At 41.2% G+C, this 19,066-nt stretch overlaps 1 protein-coding gene across 6 annotated transcripts in view; it reads left to right on the top strand.

Annotated features, from left to right (window-relative positions):
- The first annotated feature begins 458 nt into the window (after window positions 1-458).
- Window positions 459-19,066, top strand: part of GRIK2 (glutamate ionotropic receptor kainate type subunit 2) — a 398,712-nt gene continuing 380,104 nt past the window's right edge. For 5 of the 6 annotated variants that reach the window (XM_054061971.1, XM_054061969.1, XM_054061974.1 and 2 more), the window contains exons 1-2: window positions 459-597; window positions 5,606-6,010. In XM_054061971.1, coding sequence (XP_053917946.1) covers window positions 5,896-6,010 — 115 coding nt within the window. In that variant the 5' untranslated portion in view covers window positions 459-597; window positions 5,606-5,895. Of the gene's footprint in view, window positions 598-5,458; window positions 6,011-19,066 lie in introns of those variants that run through there. The other variant, XM_054061970.1, reaches the window with a different exon arrangement.

Here is a 19,066-nt window from a genome sequence, read left to right on the forward strand (position 1 = left end):
GCGGCTGAATTTCTAGCACCCCCGCAGGCTGCCACGGGGGCGTCCCGCTCCCCCCTCCCCGTGCCCGCGGGGCAGGACGAGGAAGGGCAGGGTTCATTGAGCGCCGTTCTGCAGGGGGAGGGATGTAACACTCCACTCTATCCCACCTCCCCCCCATCGGACCCCAATTAGGAGCCCGGACTTTTAATGCCCTGAGAACTCGTCGCTTGGCTACCACGGTGTCTCGGATAGCGACGCGGAAAGGAGAGGCGGGAGCCCTTCAGCTTCGCCTGCTATTGCCCAGTGACCTCCGCAGGGCGAGCGGGCGGTGGCGGGGGCAGCGCTGGCATTGCGGGGAGCGGCGGCCGCGGAGGAAGAGGGTTTCTGCTCCTTTAAAGGGAGCTGTGCAGCGCTCCCGACGGGAGGCGGATCTCCCTCCTTCCCTCCCTCCCTCCTCCCTCCCCCCTCTCTCGCTCGGCCGCTGCTTGCCGCCGCCGTCAGTGGTGCCCGGACGCCGGCTGCACCGCAGCCCGGGCAGTGCCCGGCATCCTGCCGCCGCCCTTCCTCCCCCCGCCTCCGCCTTCCTCTCCTTTCCCGCTTCCCCACCCGCAGCTCAAGGTAGGAGGATGTCCCCGGGTCTCCTGCTGGCGGCCACGGCCAGAGGGGTTGCATGCAAGTGAGGGGCTGCAGGGGGAGGCGAGGCGGGGGGGTGGCGGCGGGGGATGCGCCGTGGCCGAGCGATGCACACAGCGATGGCTCGTGGACAGGTGTCTCCGGGCAAAGGCAGGCGCTGGGCTGGCCGAATCGGGCACTGTCGGGCTGGCCGGCTCCTGCCGCCAGGGTCTGTCCCTCCTGTGGGGTGGGAATACCTCTCGCCTCCCTCTTTTCCTCACCACGTTGCTCCGCATCGTCAAAGCCGCCGCTGTCCCCACGCCGGAGGCAGAGAGGTGGGAAGCAGGGGCGAGAAGCCAGGGCAGCGCAGCTCCCCGGCACCACCAGCGACAGCCCAGATCTGACCCCACCGCCTGGGCGCTGCCCCCGGGCCAAGCAGCTGGAGACGTTCTCCCCGCTTTCCTGGGGGAGTGGAGGTGAAAAACGGGCTCTCAACTTCGCTGGAGACTCTGCTTCCTAGACGTCTCCACCGGCCCCCACCGTACGGTGCAGCCAGCCCCCCCTCTTTCAGCTTGTAGGCAATCCCGTCACTTATTTCTGAACAAATTCAGCATTCTTTGGGTGAGCATCCACCTCGAACCCAGCCAGGGCGCCGACACTCTGTGTAAAACAGGAGACATTCCTGCCTACGGAGTGGAGGCATGATTGCAAGGGCCGTGTGCGCACTGAAAAGGAAAGAATACATTATCATGAAAACCTCTCCACGTTTTCCTTAGAAACTTTTGGAGGAGTAGAGCGTGGAAAGCAATAAACATCCTCCTTCTTCTCCCGAAATATTTCACAGCTTGCCCAACGCCAAAGCAAACTGAAGGGACAAAAGTCCGATGTGTAGATAATATCATAAATGCTTGTTGTCCCTGCTTAAAACCTGCTAGGAAAGTGCTTTGCTGTGGTTCTCAAAAGTGCCTGAATAACTAGGTCTATTGCATACTCAGTTTGTTAATTAGAATACACATCTTTCCAATAGCTAAAAATTAATTACCATCTTAAAATGTCATTAATCATCAGCTCAGCAGAAACTTGTTGTAAATGTGGACTGAGCTAATAACAGACAGGAGAACCTATGTCTTTTATAGCTGGTGGGAGTGAAGTGCAGGTGGGCAGGAATGTATTTTTAAAGAATATTAACATGCATTTGAATACTTTGGCAAACGTTTAAAAAGGGAGGACTGTGTTACTGCTTTGTCAGCAAAGCTACAATACTTGTTTCTAAAGATCTGAAGGTGCTGGTCAGGTGTTGCAGCAAGCTATGATTCCCCTCACACTGCAATAACAGGAGATTTGTTGTGGCATGTGAATCTGAAGTGCTTGCAAAGATTTGCTGAAAAACGGCCGAGAAACAAAGCTTTCGGGACCATATGTTATACACAGACTAAATTTGTTGGGAGAGGACGAAACAGTAGATAAAGTCATATAAAATTTTATCATCTGTTTTTAGATATATAGCTATGACCTGAAAATGAAAGTCATTTCCTTTTTAAAGTAATATGGTAAAACTATACATCCCAGTAGGTGGCAGCCAGCTGGAACTGGGTAACTTTTATTACGGTAACAGCACAGAAAAATAAGATCTGAAGGAAAATAGGCCTGATATAATAAGGTAGTCAGAATTGCATATCTCCCCTTTCCAAATGAAACATTATGTACATAAGATCACTGTTTATACTTGACACATACCTTAAAATTTAGTAGGCTTTTATTACTCAGAGAAGATTTAAAGGCCTCAGACTGTCTATTCTTCTTTCTCCATCTATAGTTGGAATACTATCTTTCATATCAGCTTCACTTGAATGTTTTCCTGGTGTATTAAGATGCATTGCCACCATATCCATGATAGACGACAAAAATGTAAAACAAATAAAAACATATATGCAAGGAATTGTAGATGTCTAAGTAGCTGATCACTGAAGTGTGGAGGGCAGTTTCGTAAAGATTTTAATATGAAAAGAGCTGCGTAACAGTGGTGAACCCCCCCCCCCCAAGAGCAGCTTCTCCAGTATGACATTTTATTAAGGGTTTACAACCTTTGAACTGTGTGTCTCACAGGAAAGAAAATGAAAGGCATTAAGGATATTTCATATTGATATCATTCTAAAGGGTGTACAAAAGTATCTTTTTAAAGGTTAGCCTTCATTTTCCTGCACTCCCCCAAAGGAGAAACGATGCTAAAGTCCATTTAACAGAAAAGGAGTCTAGGGTGGTGAAGTCTGAGACTTTAGTTAATGGTATGGTCTATAAGTGATCTTCAGTCACCAAATATTTATTGAGTTCTAAACGTCTGAAGTCCTGAAAGATTTACCTTTTTTTTTTTGACAAGAAACTGATATTCTTAAGAAAATAATTCCCGATTAACGGCAGTTTTCCTTCAAGATGGGAGCTAGGGTTTGAAAAAAGTGGGGAGGTATGTTAGCACAGAACATTAGGGAATGTGTGATAGCAGATAAGGAGGAGAGAGACGCTCCTTCCTAACCCATAAAACGCCACAAAATAGCCGTCCAGCTAACATAATCGAGGGTATAATATGTGTCTTTAAAGAAGGCGATATCAGATTTTAATTTCCTTTCCTTGTTATGAAATGACTGGAAGGGAAATAAAAAGGCTTTTGGGCACCTGAAGAGGCCGGTGGCCGCGGAGGTGCTCTTGGGAGCGCTCTCCGTGGTGCTGAAGAAGCCGCGCCGCCCCGCACCTCCCACCGCCTCGGGGACGCGCCGGGTGCTGTCCACGGTACCGGGGCCGCGCCCCGCGGTGCGCGGGTGCTCGCACGGGGGAAACGAAACTTAGCTTGAGATTTAGGCACACGACCGGGGGTTGCAGTGTGGGCTGCTGAATATTTAATAATAAAAGTAATCAGCCACAAGTTCTTTTATGATTCTAGCTATTGTGTAGATGCCTCGCTGACTTAGGATCCTTGTTGGTCTTAGGTTACAGGTAGCTGTATTTTTTTTCCAAGATACCTTAGAAATGGTAATGGTAAATCAGCCAAGACAAGCCTGATAACCAGAGTCACTTTGCCCGAAGTTTATGTCTTGTCTAATGTGCTAAAGCTCATCATGAATATTATATTTTCAAAGTTGCTTACCAAAATTATTTTTTTTTTTTAAAAAAAATCCTTTTAGACAGGAAGATAATATGAGCATTGGCAATTTAAAAAGTGTCTAAAGTTGCCTAGTGTCTCTTATTTCAGCAACACAAGCGGAATGAGGAGGGAGGCAAAGAATGTTCATAGTATTTACGTGTGTGGATTTTATTTCTCCTTGAACTAAGATAGAATATGAACGAGTAAAGGAGAATAAGAAAAACAGAAAATACAAGAAAAAGCATCTTTCTGCATTTTTCCTGGGAGATATTCTAAGTGTGAACTGAAGGAGTCGCTAGATATCCTTGCTTTTAACGCTAGGTGTTCTTTTTAAAGTGTTCCAATAGTCAACTCGTCTGATTGAATTCCCTGCTAGACTGCAGAACTAGCCATTCATGATACTTATTTTTGACACTGCAGTTATGCCTCCATCTTAAAAAAAAAAAATCAATGATGTTTAATAATCCCCTCACAGAATGTACATTTCTTTTCATCAGCATTTTACAGTGTTTTAAGTAAATGCATGCAGAAGAAATCAGTGAGCTATAATGATAAAAAGTTCCTGCGAATTGCTCACACTCCTAGGGATACAGAGTACCAACATTACAAATTATAATTTAAATATTGCTGTTGCTGATTTATATGGCTACAATACACAGATGTCATTTAAGAATAAACTGTAACTCACCTCTGCCATGCTCTACTTCTGATAGATTCCAGAGAGTGTTCTCATTACCTTGGCATTATTGGTATTTATTTCTGGAAAGTCAAGTTTATTCTGTGTTCATCTGTATGTGTCTGTGGGAGAAGCCTCTCAGTGATATTTTCTTTAGTAATAAAAGGCAGAGAGGCAGATAAAGGAGACAAAAGATATCTGTAGGCAGAATGTAGAATAAAATGAATTAATTTTCCCAGTGGGGAATCTAGGAATTATCTTTTAATATTTATAATGAAGCTTAAGTAGGTTAGCAAAAGCGTCACTTAGATTGCCAAGTCTGATAGTCCTGTTTCAATGTATTTCAGTGGCTACAGACACACAACAGTTCTGTTTCCAAGGTAGTGAAGTAGTCCACAGAGTAAATCCCCAAGTTACTGTCTTTTAAGCAACACTGTAATTCCAAGGCAGCTGAGGGAAACAGGTCTATGCATGCAACAAGGCTGTTCTAGTGCTACCGATTTCTGTTTACCTCGCAAAAGCAGGCTACTGCTCCGTAATCACTGGGTTCGGAGCAAGTTCCTAAGGACAGTCAGTATGTGAGCCATCGCATTTCCCCTATTTCGTGCATTAACGTGAGAAACAGTTAGTCAATGTAAATAGCATGATCTTTTTTTAGCCTAAACGTTACTGTGATAACCTGCATGACTTTATTGTCAGCCCCCTCTTTTACGACTCTGAAGCTAAGTGATTTCGACCCAGGCAGTTAGCTGTTAAAATAGGTGAATTGATTTTTATACAAGAGATTCCTTTCTCCCCTACAGCTTCTCTTCCACCCCCAGCCCCCCCCCCCCCCCCCCCCCCCCCGCCTCCCCCACAGCTATTGTTCAGAACAACTGAAATACTAATAACAGTTAGAAGCATGTAAATAAAACCGAGCTGGTTTTTTTCCTCCGACAATGCTAGGCGATCAAATCGGTTGCATAATAGAAGTTGGGAAGGCTGTCTGGCAGGCAGCCTTAAGAAGAGAAGAGCTATCTCAATTTCTCTCACTTAATCTTGGCTTCGCGTCAGAAGCTGTGCAGCAGTGCAGTAGAATGGGAGCACGGCAAAAGCTTCGCCAGTGAAACGGCTGGTGCTCATTGACTCTCGCTATGTGGCGATACCTCAGCGATTTTTCGAGCTGGATTACCTATTGATTTTCCTCCTTTCTTGCCTCCCAGGTCTACTCGGCTGGACATTGTGTGTGTTTGGATTTCTCAAGGATTCTCCCCCGACTAACATGGATGTCCCACCATTCCTTGCAGTTGAAGGTTGCTCCTTGGCGCAGTGAATGAAGAACATGCAGGGATTGCTAATGGGTTTGGGAAGCGTTGACTCTCTTCTTTCTCTGTGACCATGCCGTGATCGTGTCTGAGGGCCATCAGTTTACGTATCCTCATTCCCACCCTACCGGGAAATCTAACGGCTTAGAAGGGGGAAGTAAGGCAGCGCGTGTGTGCGTAGAAACATCATGAAGATTATTTCCCCTATTCTAACTAATTCAGTCTTCAGATGCACCATTAGACTCCTTCTTTGCTTACTGTGGATTGGATATTCTCAAGGAACCACACATGTATTAAGATTTGGTAAGATTTCACAACACTTTTCTCATTGTGCATTTAAGCCTGAATGTGATATATGTAGGATTGACTCAGAAGAGGGTGCTGGGGGAGATGTGGGACGTGCTCTCGGAGTCAGGCACAGAAGTTCCTCTTTATTATGCATCCGGAGGGATGACTTGTATGCTTTTTTCTGTCCCTGCAGCGCATTGTAGCCGTAGTAACGGCACGATGATGATGATAATTATAATAACAATAGAGAGAAAAATGTCTGGCAAATGCGTTTGCCTAAGGCTCTGGCGCAGCCTGCGTGGCTTCCTCGTAATGTACCTTTTTTTTTAGTTTACGTAGCAGAGGTAAGCATGGCTAATGTGTTGCTTGAGCAGTCAAAAATCTGTCAACTAGTTGTTAAGTTTCGGCTGCCGGTCTCTAGTCCACCAGAGCCCACTCCGTGTGGGCGCGACCCTGTAATCTGAGACCTTTGCGCTGATTTCCCTTGAAGCGTCTGCCTGGTTGCGTGTCACTTCAGTGGCCTTTAGGGTTAGAGAAGAAATTATTTATGGCTTGACCGGTAGTCTTGAAAGAATCTTTGCCATACATTTCAAACCTACAGCTTTTCTACTTGAGGAAAGAAAGTTGCATGAGTGTGCGTGTGTGTGTGTGTTCCCGAAGGAAAAAAAAAAAAAAAAAAAGGAGGAAAGAAAAGTCATAGATCAGAATGAGATTACGAGGAGAGCAGAGTGGTTTCATAGTTTAAAGACTATCCCAGCTGGGTCATGGAACTTTAACAGCTCTGCCTGTATATGCGCGCCTATCTACCAGCAAACAAACGAGGGAGGAATTCCAGCCGCTCCACCCCCTGTAGAAGTTTCCTAGCGAAGAAGGACAAGACGGAGACTAAAGTGACCCCCAGTGTGCGGCCCGGGGAAATCCTCTCCGGGACGATTCCCGGCGGGAGCCCCGCGGCAGCCCGGTCGCTGCGGGCGGAGCGCAACGCACGGAGCGGCAGAGGGGGCAGGAGGAAAGATGCATCCCCAGGCAAGCGGCATCCTCTGTGCCTACCGACAACATAGTTGGAGGAAGGGAGCGCGGATCTCCCGCATTCGTGCTGGCCGCGATACGCCGTAGCAGCCGCTACATGCATTTCTGCGGCGCACTGGAAGCTCTTGTCTTCTCTTAGGAGTAGTGGCTTAGCTGGTATCTAGTTTTGTTTAAATTCTCCCTTCGCACCCACTTTTATGTGGAGGGGAAGGTGAGTAATGATTAAAAAGTCGCCAAGCTATTAGCGATCTCGTGTGCTGAATTCCTAGTGGTACCTATTTTCTGCTTCCATCTGGTCTTAAGGTGGTGCTTAAGGCATGTTGCTCTTAGCAACCGTCTTCAGGAATGCTTGTTTCTTTGTACATGACTAAACGGGTCCATATATCATTGCGGGGTTTATTTTCCATTCAGTCAGATCCATAATCATGGCCGTAAAATTAGTGCTAGCTCTGCCTGTAATCTGACGCTGTCGGGCTGTCTGTCCTTCCACCAACCGGGATTCTCAACCGGTGCCGAGCGGTCGGTCTGTAGGAGTCTGAATTACTTTCACGGGTAGCTATGTAAACAAACATCTTCCCGGCCACACCATTAGCAAGACGTGAGCTTTCCTTCTTTAGATGAGCATTCTCTCTGCATTGATAGTCCAGTGTACCTATACAGACAGCCCTGGAGAGCAGCGTTTTGGTAATGATAATAAATAATCCCGAGACTGAAGGATGGTGCAGCGGAACTCTGGTGCTTAGTGATATATGGTCACGCATACACCTATTTTCCTAGGCTAACTTCACTTCCCAGCTGCCTCCTGGTCCCACAATTGGTTAAGTGGTTGCACTCACTCCATTGTTTGTAGCAGCAAAGTGTGAGTCCACTTCTGAATCATGGCAAGCTTTTTTTTTTTTCCTTAAGAAAAAATGTCTCCAACCCATTTCTGAGCCTCAAAAGTAGGTAGGGAGCGATTGTTTAGTTTATTTTAGAATAGAAAAATGTTAGATGTAAGAGAGGGCGAGGAAGAGTTTTGCCCTGCTCATCTGGGCTTGTTGCACGCCTCTGTGTTCAGGAGTCTTGATTAAGCCTAGTCCAGATGTAAAGTGATTCTGTCTCTGACAGCGAGAGAACTCCTGTTCCTTCCCCCGAGGCTGGCGGCTGGCATCTCTGCCTCTCTACAGGGCATGGCGGGGAGGAGGGAGGGAGAGGCGAGTGAGCGGTGGAAAACCTTTAGTTATTTCCGAGAGGGGGATTCCTCGCCGCCCCCTCAGGGTTGCCTTGCTATCTGTCCCTTCGGGATGTCCTTGCGGCCAGGAGTCCTCCCCGAGGAGAAGCGAGAGCTGAGGAGATTCCCTCCAGAAGGCAGCCTGTCAGCCTCCACTCTTCCTTAGCCAGCAGCGCTATGGCAACAGGGAGAACTCGAAGCCTGCCAGAGCTCCAGCCCCCTCATTCCTCCTGTGCACATTAACCACCATGGATTCGCATTGTCCTTCCCACGGCTTCTCTCATTGTTGAGACTAGCCAGCATGTCCTTTCTCTCTCTCTCTTTCTCTCTCTCAAACAACCTTTTAGCAACCACACAGGGAAATGGAGAGGTTTGGTTATCTGTCAGATGCAGGGGGTTATTTTTGCCTGTGCCTTATGGAGCAAACGTGGGTAGAGGCTGGTGCGATGCCATAATTCCCTCCCTAGCGGCGCTCACTCAGGCATGTGGACACCTGCCTGCTGCTGCTCGAATAGGGCAACGAGCTATTTGGGCATCACACCCTTCCTAAAAGACACCTTGCTGCACGGGGTGTGGGGCCCAGCTCTCTACCTTGCTCTTTCTGAATAGCTTCCCATAAACAAGCCCAGAGAACGCTGAGGGGGAGGCTTGTGCCCACCGTACCCGGAGGGTTCCGAAGGCAATAGTCCTAAGCCCTTGCTGCGGATAAAAAGGACAAGTTCCAGATTGACGAGGGAGAAAAGCAGCAGCCTATTTGTCTTTCCGCTGTGCTAAGTGTGATGGAAACCTTTTCCTTATCACTTGGCACCGTACAAAAGCCAAAATACGTGACCGTCGGCAGATCCATTCCGTTACCGGGGATCACGTTTGGTAGTTTCTTCCGATGGTGCGTACGAGCAGGCTCAGGGCAGCGGCTCCCCGGACACACCAGGCAGCTCTGCAGGTCCACAGCCCACCCGAGACTCCGCTCCGCCTCAGCGGGGTCCGCAGCGTGCTTTGGGGCTGGTCTCTGCACTCCCTCGCTTCTGCCCTTACCGCCCCAGGGGCTTCCCAGCACTTTGTCCTCTAAATGTAAATTAACAGGCCATTAAGAGCTGTTAACCATCAGTAACTGCTCACCCGCGTCTCCAGAAACCCACCTCTTCTCCTTGCCCGAGGCAGTAAGAGCCCGGGCTATTTTAAACCCGTCTTTTCTTACCTATTCCTACAAGGGGCATGAACGTCAGATCGGGAGAACTGTAAAATACCCTCCTTTCCTTTAAATTGCCCATTTTGGGCCTTGTCTCTGCTGCTGTGAGCAATTTGTCCTTCCTACAGCAAAGGTGTGAAGAGGGACCTGTAGCTGGAAGGTGAAAGTGGTTTATCCATTGCGTTTTCTCATTCCCTCTCAGATAAATCATTATTCGTGAAAGTGTAGTGAAAGACTAAAGATCTCCACCGCAGGGAGCCCACTGGCCTGATAAGTGTTTTTCCACTTTGTGAAATAGTTTGTTTTCTTCAGCACATTCAAAAAGAAGGGGAAAGAAAATTGGAGGCCCGTGTCGGTGCTCTCGACTTCTTGTTGCTTTGAAGTCGTCTGACTTCAAGCAGATGACGAATCCACTGTTGTAGATTACAATGAACCATAGGAAGAGAGAGGGGGTTCTTCTTCCAGCTTAAAAGCAAAAGAAAACCAAGAGATAAATGAGAACACTTTTCAAGGACCTCAAAGAGTTTTGAACTATTAGCAGAAACGTTTTGTACTGCTAACTTTTCTTTTTTCCCCCTAAATAAACACACTAAAATTTACAAAGCCTAGTCCCTTCCTGGTGTATTATTATTATTATTTTTATTTTTATTACTGCTGCTGCTACTACTACTACTGTTATTAGTATTATAAGTCTTTTATTATCATGTAATCTTTGGAATTGATTTAAAAACACCCCTTCGTGTTCCAGAGAGAGGAATTACAATACACTGGAGACTTCACAAGGGTTTCATCTGACATGTTAAATGAGCTCCTTTGGCCCAAAGAGATCGAGTTTATCTCCACAGAATTGTTTTTACGAGATAGAGCATGGCGAAAACAGAGAAGAGGCCAGCTCATGGTGTCCATTGCTTGCACAGTTGCCAGTGGATTTCCAAGCACATGCTTTAGGTGACCGTTTTTGACATGGTAGCATTTACAACCAGCCAAGTCATGGAGCAGCAGTGAGAGCCAGCTCTGTGCAAAAGGGTGTGAGATGAGTTCAAATGATAAATACCTACTGGGTGATCACGTAGAGTTTTCCTAGATTGGACCTGCATTACCTCTCCTGGATGTGCAGTTTCCTACCTTTTGATTTTACGCTGACACCCTTGGAGGTGGAGTGACACCCTTGGAGGTGGAGTGACACCCTTGTAGTGGAAAGAGGTAACCTTCCTGACTGCATTTAGGAGAGAAATGAGAAGATGTATGTATTTGAATTTAGTGGAGAAAGTGTAAGAACCTGCAAAACAAACACTTGTGGCAGCCCTCAGAGATCCGTGGCTTGCTGATTCCAGTATTTAGAGTCATTGAATAATTTTCTGCGAAGGACAAGAAGCTTTCAATAGATGTTAACATCCTCACGGAGAGGAGTTCAAAATAAGTCTTATAAACAACAACAGAAATCTTTGAAAGAAGAGTAAGGTTAAGAGCCTCGGGAAGGCAAGGAGGTGAGAAGCATTGTTATTGACTGGTCTAGATTAAACAGCACAGAGGAAGATTTCAATTTGATAACGTCACAGCCCTTCCTGTTTTTCTTTGCTGCTTCTGCTGACAATTTTGTAAGGTAATTAAATTGGCTGATTGAAGTCACAGTGGTCATGGGGCGATAAAGACCATTTGGATTTAATGGAATTTAGAAACAACGGTGTGCTGCACACAACTCTTACAGAACGAGAATTTTAATGACTCATTCAGGGTGCTGACTACATAGAACGTCCTGGATGAGTTTAATTGAAAGGGCAAAGCAGATTAGCTGTATACAGTCTTTATTGCACTAGATAGGGGAATTAGAATTATCCTTTTAAAAGACTCATTATTGCATTATCAAGATTTAATGTAGGTTAAGAAAGCTTTCCTCCATGTGGGCTTTGGAATATCCCCAGATCCTTTCCCCAAGTGTTTGGAACACCAACAGCCTGGTAAAAGGATTTTCACACAATTGCCTGATAGATTGGATGCTGAGAAGTATAACTCGCTTCTTACTGACTGCTACTTGTCTTTTGAAGTGATACAAAGTTCCAGTAATACCTTCCATTTAAATATGGTCGCTGAATGAAATGGTTTCTGTCACCGGAGATAAGAAACCAGAGAAAAAGAGATTTTTCTAAACTTAAATATTAGGTACGTTGTTATTATTATTTTTTTTGTACAAGAGAAAATCCCCTCAATTTAGAAAAAAAGTAAACCAAATATTTTGTAGTCATTGCAAGTAATAGCAGGTCTTTGTCCCCTACTTAATTTATTTACCTTGTCTGTTTTTAAGTTTTAACCTTCATCCTCTTTAATCTCTTCCAGAGGAACAATTAATAGAAGTTCAGCCAATAATGCAAAAGAGAAACTAGAAGGTGCCTTATTTCCATACTCGTCAATCTGCAAGACAAATCAGTGTTTCCTGAATAAGCTTTTTATGATGTTATGTTGTAATGTATGTTGGAAGATTAGATAAAACAATATGATAACATAATCTCATTATGCTGTTATATCTGAATTAGAATATGGAATATCAAAGACCACTATCATATTAATACATGTAATTTTGAGCTTTTCCCTCCTAAGTCTTTTGGCTTCTTTATTATACAGTAATAATAGTCTCCAGTTTATATAATACCTTCAACTTGCACAGCCAAACCTTTCAGTAATGCAAAGAATACAGAATAAACATTATGATCATTATTCCAATTACTGGAACTCAGCCAGCTCTGGATTAACTAGATGGTATTGTATTACTATGTAAAACAGTAAACAGTAGTTGAAAAAAATGTATTCTTAATTTCATTAAAAGGCAATTCTTAACAAATTACAACCACAAAACTTTTTTTCCTTTGGGCAAAAGTTATAAATGACTCATGGGTGGTACTCAAGACTTCTTTTCTTACATTTCCTGCAAAGATACGCTTGGCTCAAAATTTTCAAGTGACTTGGATCAGCCTGAATTCAGATTTCCTTGAATGTCACAGTTGTGGAGTCTCTCTAACATGCTGTTGAGATAGAATAGCTCTTCTAGGAATGTTTTTGGTAGCTTTGATGTATCATTCAAATGAAATACAAATTCTTAGATGATATATTTTTTAAATGCTTCCATTTCTGGGTGTTTCTGCCTGAGGACAGAAAAACAGGTTCTTTGCTAGTATTGTGACTGGTGTCTATGGTAGGGGTAATTTAAAGGGGTAGTTTAAAGCGCAGGTACACTGTAGTGCTTAGGTAACAATGTTGGCCTTTAGATAACAATGTTTTATTGTGAATGCATCAGACAGTTCATTTATGGCTTTTACAGAATTTCATCTTTATGTTTGGGGAAATACATTCATTCATATTAGGTGCAAGTGTGTTTTATTTTATTTGTATTTATACTTCCAAACTCTTTTAAACACTCATTTTTTTTCCCCAATAAAATGGTTATCTGGATTTGAAAGTTAGTTGAACTATGAATGCTGAAAATATCTGTCAATATCTCAGCATGAAAAAAACCTTTGATTGTTAGAATTACTAATTCTTGTGTTGGACTCAGTAACACTGACATAAGAACGTTCTATGGAGAGCTAACTTACTATGCTGTTGTTCAGAAAACTTGATGATTTTTTTAATTCAACAGCTTTTCTTCTATCTTAATATTTTACTGCTTGTCTCTGATGTTTCTTAATTATATAAACATTCTATCTGACTTCGATATGTGTAGCTAAATCTTAAGGTACTAAATGATCCGTGCTGTATTTTTATAGATGAATGGAAAAGGTGATACTGTTTCATGGGAGGACAAAATAATTTTGAAAGAACCATTTTTCTTTTTAATCTTCTGCACCTGGAATCATTTGATCCTTTCCCTCACTTCCTCTTTTTTTTCCCCTTATTTTTTTTTTTAATAACTGAATTGTAAAATTGTAAAATGATTACAAATGAACAAAGGGAAGGAGGAATGTTTGTTTGAATGTTGTTTTCCTGATCTTTTTGGAAAGTCTTTTCTTTTCTAACTTTCTGAAAAATTAAAAAATCTGAAAGGCCTCATCTCTGCCTGAAGACTAAACTAGTCCAAGCCAAGTCTTAGGCCTCTTCTGTGTTGTTTGGAGAGTGAAGAAGGCAGAAGAATTAGGCAAGGTTGCTTAGACTGAGTACGTGGCAACATGGCAAAAGTTGGGCTAGATGAATAGTGCCTTTCATGGTACCAGCAACATGTGAAAGTGCTTGAATAAGGATTTTTGTTTTCCCCCAGATTTTGAGGTTTATTACCACATACAGAACTCAATTTCTCCAGTAAGAATTTAAAAGGGAAAGATAAATATGTTAATGTATCAACAGCTTGTTGCTGATATTAAAACACAAAACCCCACAGAAACTACTCACTCATTGTGTTACAAACTCACAGCAAATGAGAGGTGCATGTTTCCAAGACAGGTGATCATAATCAGTCCTATAAATAAGAAGTTGTTTGTGAACATATGTATTTAACTGGTTACTTTTCTACAGAAATTTATTGAGTAAAGTTTATCAAGTTTACTTCAAAAGATGCAGAACTACTCCAGCTTTGGAAGAGTGTGTCCTCTTCACATTTTGCACTTTATCTCCAGTAAAATATTTCAAATTAAGTGTCACATTTCTCTGAATATAAAAATAGCTATTACTTTAAAGTGGTTTTTGTCAGAAGGTAACCAATACTGAATTTAAAACACTTATTAAAATGCTCATTCATGTGCATATACACACTTAGTAGGTAATAATCTAGGTGAATTTATTAAGAGTTGCTTTATAATTGAGCTTGCCATCCATTTGGACTTTTGTCCTTCTGCAGGAGCTAAAAATGTACCAGCTATGTCAATCACCTCAGGAGCTAAGCATATGTTAGCTGTATCAATCAGCTCATATTCAGGCTGTTATTTAAAAGTTGCACAATTAAAACAGAACTTACCGAACAGTTCATGATAAAATTGTACTAGTGAGCATGTAACATTTATAAGAGTCTCATAGGTCACAGTGGTCAAATTCATGACTTTTGTTGTTTTTAAGCATGTAAGAAAGTGTTTTAAGTCCTACTTCAAAAATTGACATTGTAAATCCTTGAAGAAAACAGTATTTTACTTGGAGACCATTCAAATTTTCTAATCCTACCTGGATTTTCAGTCAATAACGGGCAAATACCAGAGAAATAGAGTCCTTGATAGTTTAGTGTTAAGTTGATTTATATAATGGATTCTTATTTTTACACCATAGATGATAAAAAAAAAAAAATCTGTGTGAACTTCATGAAGTTTCTTATATGTAGCTATTCACAACTACAATTTATGGATCAAAAATTGAAATAAGATAACTTGTAGTACATTTCAGGTCTGATCCTCCTCTAACTTTCCGTTCATGTTGGTGACTTATATTAGCACAAAATGAGATAAGAACCAGAGCTGTAAATTGTTGGACACTTTAGAAAAAGTCTAATCCTAAAACTAAGTAATTATATTTAAATCTATGGAAATTTGCCTGATTATCCTAGGTATCATCATTGCCTAGATGAGATTGTGGTAGATTGTAAAATGCCTGATTAGGTCTGTTCTGGTTTACATTATCTACGGATGTCATTACAGAATCTGTCTTGAACTTTTTTTTTGCCAATTATCTTTTAAAGTTCTACATTTTTTTACACTTAAATTTGTCATTCACTTATTGACATTATCAATTTTTAACACTGAAGCATTAAAAAAAATTCAACCTGACAGACTTTTTTTTTTAAGTTGGAAAGGGTATACTCAATGGTTAAAAATAATGCAGTTCAGTAGTAGCAATGCAACTTGTTTCATTTTTCAAACACTACAATACAACCAGAAACTTTTTACTATGTAGAAGTATACATAAATAACAGTAAAGAATATGAAGATTACATATTCTGTAAGAGGAAAGAATTTTCTAAAGCAATAACTTAATTATTCTGCTACATTTATCCTACAAGGCAGGAAATCTTTATAAGAAATTCCATGTTACTTATTCATTAAGGAATGAGGTAAAAAGGTACATTAGGAAAATTAAAATCATGCGGAGTACTCTAAATCAGGGGAATTAATTTTCTTTTAAAATGTTTAATCATAGTAATTTCTGGTTTTGTATTTGTTAACAGGAACGTGTATTCTCATTTTATGCATTTCAATAACTGAAAATTGTTAAAAAAATCATGCAGAATCTTTCAGAAATCATCAGCATGCATTCAAGTATTACATTAAAAAGCATTATTCTTGCTTCGCATTCTGTCACTTAACAATTCATATCAGGACTGAACCTTAGAGAATCTAATTTGTAACATTATTGTTCATCTGTTTTTTGCTGTTCAAAAATGTTTACAGTTTTCTTGGCTTACTGTACTTACAAAAATTTTTTTTAATTCAGATTGCAAGAGGACCCTAGCTACCTTTCCCAGTTAATAATTGGACATCTTAAAAAATATTTGCACATTCTTTCTTAAAAAATATTTTTTCTATTCTTACATGGCACCCACATATGCTTTTTTTCTAATCCATATAGTGACATTTCTAATATTTCACCTGAAGAAGATATTTTAAAAGTCTGCTACACAAAATGGAAATACAAGGCCAGTGACTAGTCAGAGCTAATTTGATGGCAAATGAGGAATTCTTCCTTTTAAAAGGAGATATATTAAATGCTGAGGGAGTGTGTCATAATTTTTAACAACTGTGCTTTTGAGTCAGTCAGTTTTCAGACTGTGTGATTTGTTTGGCTAACAGGTTTTTTTTTGTGCTGGCCTTTTTACCTTGATATGCTTGGTATGCTGATCATATATATAAGACACTGCAGTATGTAGATGTGCTCCCCGATATCCCTAACTATGCTATTCTCTTCAGTTTTTTTTGTTTTGTTTTGTTTTGGTTTTAAAGTTCATAGATAGGATGGAAGTGGTTTGAGAATAATCATACAGATGAATTAAAGGCCATCAGTAATGAACAAACAACACAGAAAGGAATTGAGAGGCATTAATGGAAAAAACCCTCCACACTGTTGACCTATAAAGGCTAGTGTAGCTATGCAACTAGTATGATTTTTGTTTCTGTTCAGTCAAAACTAAACATAAAGATGATACTTGGCAAAATGATCCAATAATACAAAAAAGAGAGTATAGCTTTATTTTTGTTAGCTAAGAATTTGCTCAGTTAAATCTTATTCTTTGTTAGTGGTAATCAGATATAATGTTTACATAAAGAACAGAAACATAGTTAAATAGTCTATTTTGCCCAGATTTCATCTAATAGCCTGGAAGGAAACATACACAAGGGCAGTTCAGGGGAAGTGGTAAGCCCTATGCATGCCTCATCTGTAAGCAGCTGATGGAATAAAATGGAAATTTGTGAAAGATACATGTGACTTCCTTTCAGTACTGCTATATGTATTTGCTTGGATGTCCTTGAGAAAGAAACACTGTAAAATATGACTCTTATTAAGGCTTATCTCTTCAGATCTTGGCAGACTCTATCATTCACGACATTCAATATGCCTGCAGAAACTTACTGTGTGACTGCGATACGGCTAAGAAAAATGTGTCCAAAAGTGCATTAAATCAGATTTCCTAATGTCTTTTCAAACCCACCTAAAAACCAAAAAATCATATTTAAATATCAAATCAGCATTAGCTAGTCACATCTTCAGTGTTACCCATTTGTGGCCTTTTGTGTCTAGACATCAGACATTTCAAATTTAGCTGTACATTTCCATCATTCTGTGATCATTAAACATAGTATTTGTCGGAACTTAAGGTAAGAATATAGCATATTCTGGTACAAAGTGTATAGGTTGCTTTTCAGAACATTTTCCACTCTTCATTGATGGGAAGAGGCTTTAGTTGGATAAAAAAATTGTGTCTAACTGTCTTGTGGGCACAGGAGCTTTATGTACATTGATTTCCTCTACTCTCTTGGCTGTCTTTTAGTTTGTCAGAAAGTTGCAACACATTTTTGGAAACCTTTTTTTTCCCCTGTTACAACAAACCATTCAAAAATCCTTTCTGCTTTGGGATTACACTGTGTGCTGCTTCCTTATTCATCAGAATCCATGTGATGGTTTAAGGACAGAAAATTAAAAGCTCTTTGTCATTTTCTCCACTCTGGCTATATATTTGCAAAAGTAAACAGCAATATTTTCACTAATCCATATGAAAATTGATTATTGGAATTCCTTTGACAGCCATTTCAGAGTGTCACAGTGTCTTTGTGATTTCAACAAAGGAAGTAGGCAGCACTAGACTTGCAAGTATAGCACTGCATGAATGCGTGCATATACGTATATTTTCTTGCTGTAGTGGCCCAAATGCAAAACAACAACAACAAGTTGGGGTACGTCTCCTTTCCTGGAGTTGTCTTTAGCATAAACAGGAGAATTGCCTGAGAGTGCATCAGGGGGCTTTGATGGAAGAAATCATGAGGACTACCCATCTGCTTTCTGACAAACAGTGTGAGCATGGGATAGCAAAGAACTGTGAAGGTGGCAGAATCTGTTCTCACATGGTGCGATTTGCATGAATATTTTGAAAGTGGTCATGAAAACAAAAAAATTTCAAGAAAGAAGCTATGAAATTCAGCAAAACCCACACAAAGTCAAACATATTCATGAAGGAAAAAAAAGAGAATTTGCTACTCTAAGAAATTAAAAACAAATTCTGTGAATGAAGTTATAGACATATACATGCTCTTATACATTCTACATCCAGCCATCTCCCCCAGCTGCTTAGAACGTGGAAATGGTACTTGTCAATGCATCAACTCAATTTGCAACGGAGCAATATTCTTAGTGTAAGGAAAATCTTCATTTAGAAAGTGGATCTACCTCTGCGCGAGACCCATATCAACTTACATTCACTATTGTTTTAAGAGGAGGTAACTATGCCGATATTACTGCTTGAGACTATTAATATGGTAAATCAGTAGATCATATTAAAGTTGATTTCTGCTACAGTTCAAGTTTTTCTTAGCAGAGTAGCGTAGAACTACAGCACTGCAATAAAACTAGATTTTCTGGGCCTTCATTGAAAAGAGTTGAGGATAAGCAAACTTTATTTTTTTTTTTTTCCTGAGCAACTAGGGGAAATCCTGAGGTGAGAGAATAATCTTCATTACTTCCACATCTGATTAGGTGCAATTTCCACAAAAGCTTACCCTCGTGGATAAATTCACAAACATGGTTAATATGTGGAAAGCCATAATAATTTTTTCTTCTATGTTTTGTCCTGTTGAACTATAATTTTTAAAAACAAGAAGATGAAGGAAGTGACTAAATACTAGCTCATGGTTTAGAGTTCATTTAGCTCTGGAGCTGAAGTGATCCATGGAAGTTCATTTTGTCTACTTTGGTAGGAAATAAAAACCACTGAAAACCAGAAAACATTGACCTTGGGGTTATCCTAAGGAGAGCTGAGCTGTTTGTGCTAAGCAAATTGAGGGGTAAAATGGAGGGGTTAGTGTGGGTGTTAATGAAATATTTTGCAGTTGTTTGCATATTGTTGTACAAAAAGATTTTCTACTAGGGCTGGCAAAAGACATGGGTATACTGAGATTTTCAGCTTTTCCAATTCAAGAAATGAAATTTACCTTTTTATTTATCAGAATTAGTGTAGGTGTAATTCTGT

This window comes from Cuculus canorus, chromosome 3, assembly GCF_017976375.1.
Source record: "Cuculus canorus isolate bCucCan1 chromosome 3, bCucCan1.pri, whole genome shotgun sequence".
Lineage (NCBI taxonomy): Eukaryota > Metazoa > Chordata > Aves > Cuculiformes > Cuculidae > Cuculus > Cuculus canorus.